This window comes from Mus pahari, chromosome 19 (assembly GCF_900095145.1).
Source record: "Mus pahari chromosome 19, PAHARI_EIJ_v1.1, whole genome shotgun sequence".
Lineage (NCBI taxonomy): Eukaryota > Metazoa > Chordata > Mammalia > Rodentia > Muridae > Mus > Mus pahari.
Window position 1 is genome coordinate 14,354,566 of NC_034608.1, and position 3,103 is coordinate 14,357,668.

At 43.9% G+C, this 3,103-nt stretch overlaps 1 protein-coding gene across 2 annotated transcripts in view; it reads left to right on the plus strand.

Annotated features, from left to right (window-relative positions):
* The first annotated feature begins 2,523 nt into the window (after positions 1–2,523).
* The window catches only part of LOC110337129 (hereditary hemochromatosis protein homolog), a 17,036-nt gene continuing 16,456 nt past the window's right edge, over positions 2,524–3,103 (plus strand). For both annotated transcript variants that reach the window (XM_021219884.2, XM_021219885.2), the window contains exon 1: positions 2,524–2,762. In XM_021219884.2, coding sequence (XP_021075543.1) covers positions 2,663–2,762 — 100 coding nt within the window. In that variant the 5' untranslated portion in view covers positions 2,524–2,662. The remainder of the gene's footprint in view (positions 2,763–3,103) is intronic.

Below are 3,103 nucleotides of genomic sequence, written 5' to 3' on the forward strand. Positions count from 1 at the left end.
TTTTACAGCATGCAGCTAAAAGCCATATAGTTCTTTGTTTGGAGCCAGTTGTCTCCTCTCTCTGCAAGGTCATTTGGTGGGAACCAGCAGGATTCTGGCCCTAAGCAAACATCAAGGACTGAGGGAGTCTTCTCACATTCCAGAACTGCCCAGAGCTGTCACCTTGGGCTGTTAACAGAAACCTGACTTTGAGATTAGCTGCCCACAGTGAAGCCAAGGAACTGAGATAAATCACAAAAGTTTCAAACACCCAATTAGCCTCCCCATTTGTCCTTCACAACGCTTTCTTTTGATCACCCCTCTCTATATTGTATAAAAACTGAACATTTTCCCTTAGTAAAAGAGACTATGACAAGCATGCATGGTCTCTGTCTCTTTCTTTATTCCCATTTCTCTCTAGGTTTGTGATCCCCCTCAAGGACCATGGAATAACATGTCCTGCGGGACAGGACAATGTTCTGGCAGCTTCTTGCTGCTTCTGAGGACTCGGGCCAGTTGGCGGTAATGTCAGTTGATACAGACACAGGTGGAGTTTTGCTAAGACAGATTCACTTGCTGAAACAAGGCATGTGGTGAGGCAAGATCCATGGAGACACATGATGTTTGGAAAGATTATAAATAGGACTCAACGCTGGTTTCCTACCTGGCTTTGGTCCAGTATTTTCTCACTATGATGTTTTAGAATGGTAATGTATATCCTGTGATGCTGGAAATATGTGATCTGTTTTTTTTATTTTATAGGGGATTACAGTTAAGAGATTGCATGAATGTCAGAGGAGATCCTCCTAGTTACCTGAAAGATAGTCTCTCCTGGTTGCCTTCAGATCAAGATTCAGAACTCTCAGCTCCTTCTCCAGCACCATGTCTGCTTGCTTGCTGTCATGCTTCCTGCTCTGATGATAATAGACTAAATCTCTGAAACTGTAAGCCAACCCCACTTAAGTGTTTGCCTTTATAAGACTTGCTTTTGTCATGGTGTCTCTTCATAGCAATGGAAACCCTAACTAACACAGGAACCCAAGCAAGGTGAGAACCTGGATGCGGGAGCTGATACAGAGGCCACAGAGGAATACTACATACTGGCTTGCTTCCCATGGCTTACTCGACAACTTGCTTTCTTATAGAACACAGAACTGCCAGCCCAGGGTTGTCACCACCCACAGTGGGCTGGGCCCTCCCTCATTGATCACTAATTGAAAAAAAATAAAATACAATGCCTTACACCTGGATCTCATGGAGGCATTTCCTCAACTGAGGCTACTTTCCCTCTGATAACTCTAGCCTGTGTCGAACTGATATACAAAACCAACCAATACAGCCAGGGTTAACCCTTCAACATAAATGAAAATGGAATAGAATTAAAAATCACATACAGTAAATAGGGCATTGTTGTCATCATAAGAACATTAGTGTAGTCACCTGGTATAAATGGTGCACACCTTTAATCCCAGGACTTCAGAGGCAGACGGCAGATCTCTGTGAGTTGGAGGCCAGCCTGGTCTACAAAGAGAGCTCTGGGACAGCCAGGGCTGTTACACAGAGAAATCCTATCTCAAAATAACAAAAAAGCTTCAACAGTATTTAGAAAAATGTTAGTTTAGATTTGTTCATTCTCAATTCAGGTGAGAGCTGATGCTGGCGAGGATGTGGAGAAAGAGGAACACTCCTCCATTGCTGGTGGGATTGCAAGCTTGTACAACCACTCTGGAAATCAGTCTGGCAGTTCCTCAGACAAATTAGACATTGTTCTACTGGAAGATCCATCAATACCTCTCCTGGGCATATACCCAGAAGATGTTCCAACTGGTAATAAGGACACATGNTCCACTATGTTCATAGCAGNNTTATTTATAATAGCCAAAAGCTGGAAAGAATCCAGAGGAATGGATACAGATAATGAGGTACATTTACACAATGGAGTGCTACTTTTCTATTAAAAACAATCAATTTATGAAATTCTTGGGTAAATGGATGTATCTGGAGGATATCATCCTGTGTAAGGTAACCCAATCACAAAAGAAGTCACTTGACATGCACTCACTGATAAGTGGATATTAGCCCAGAAACCTGGAATACCCAAAATACTGGCCAAAGGTCTTTTACAGAAGCTACAAGGTATCGACTCTTTGGACTTCCTTCAACATCCCTTCAGCTGTGTTCACCAGTCTGTTCAAACTACTTTTGATAGTGATTCATTTGACAATATCGGGAGGAATCTGTTGTTATAAGAGATATCGGAGTGTCTTAGAAGACATTCAGATGTGAGTAATTCATCTGACTTTAAAACTAAAAAGAGGAAGCCGGGCGTGGTGGCGCACACCTTTAATCCCAGCACTTGGGAGGCAGAGGCAGGCAGATTTCTTAGTTTGAGGCCAGCCTGGTCTACAAAGGGAGTTCCAGGACAGCCAGGGCTATACAGAGAAACCCTGTCTCGAAAAACCAAAAACTAAAAAATAAAATAAAATAAAATGAGGAGTAAGGCATGGCGGTGGTACACACCTTTAATCCCAGCAGAGGCAGCGGATCTCTGGTCTACAACGTGAGTTCCAAAGACAGCCAGGACTGTGTTCTAGTCACTTAGCTGACAAGGCCCTGAGTTCTTAGCTGATGGGTGGAGCTCTGAAGGGAGGAGTATGTGTGCACAAAACTCCATTTGAGAAAAATGAAAGCCACTTCTGGAAAGCCCAGAGAATTCAGACCAGCAGTCCTACTGTTGATCTTAAAGCTGCTCCTTAGAGATTCACAGGGATCCAGCACCCAAGGTGAGCGCTGGGCAGGATGGGGACCATCCCTGTAAGGAGGGGAAGGATGAGTCATACCGTTTAAAATGAGTGAGATTAGAGTATTATACATTGGGAAATGGCTGTCCCAGGGAACCAAGCTAGGGAAGTCCAACGGGGAGGGAGTGAAGAATAAAAATTTAAAAGGCATGACCTCTACATTCAAGGACCTTGGTCCCCGGCAGGTGACCGCACCCGGAACCTACTTATAAAAGCAATTCTTAAAGTCCCAACACCCTCTGTGGAATGTCCCAATGCCCCAGGTGTGTGTTGCTCAGAGTAACAGAGTAGAACATGACCTAACTGTTGTCCTCTGTGGAATG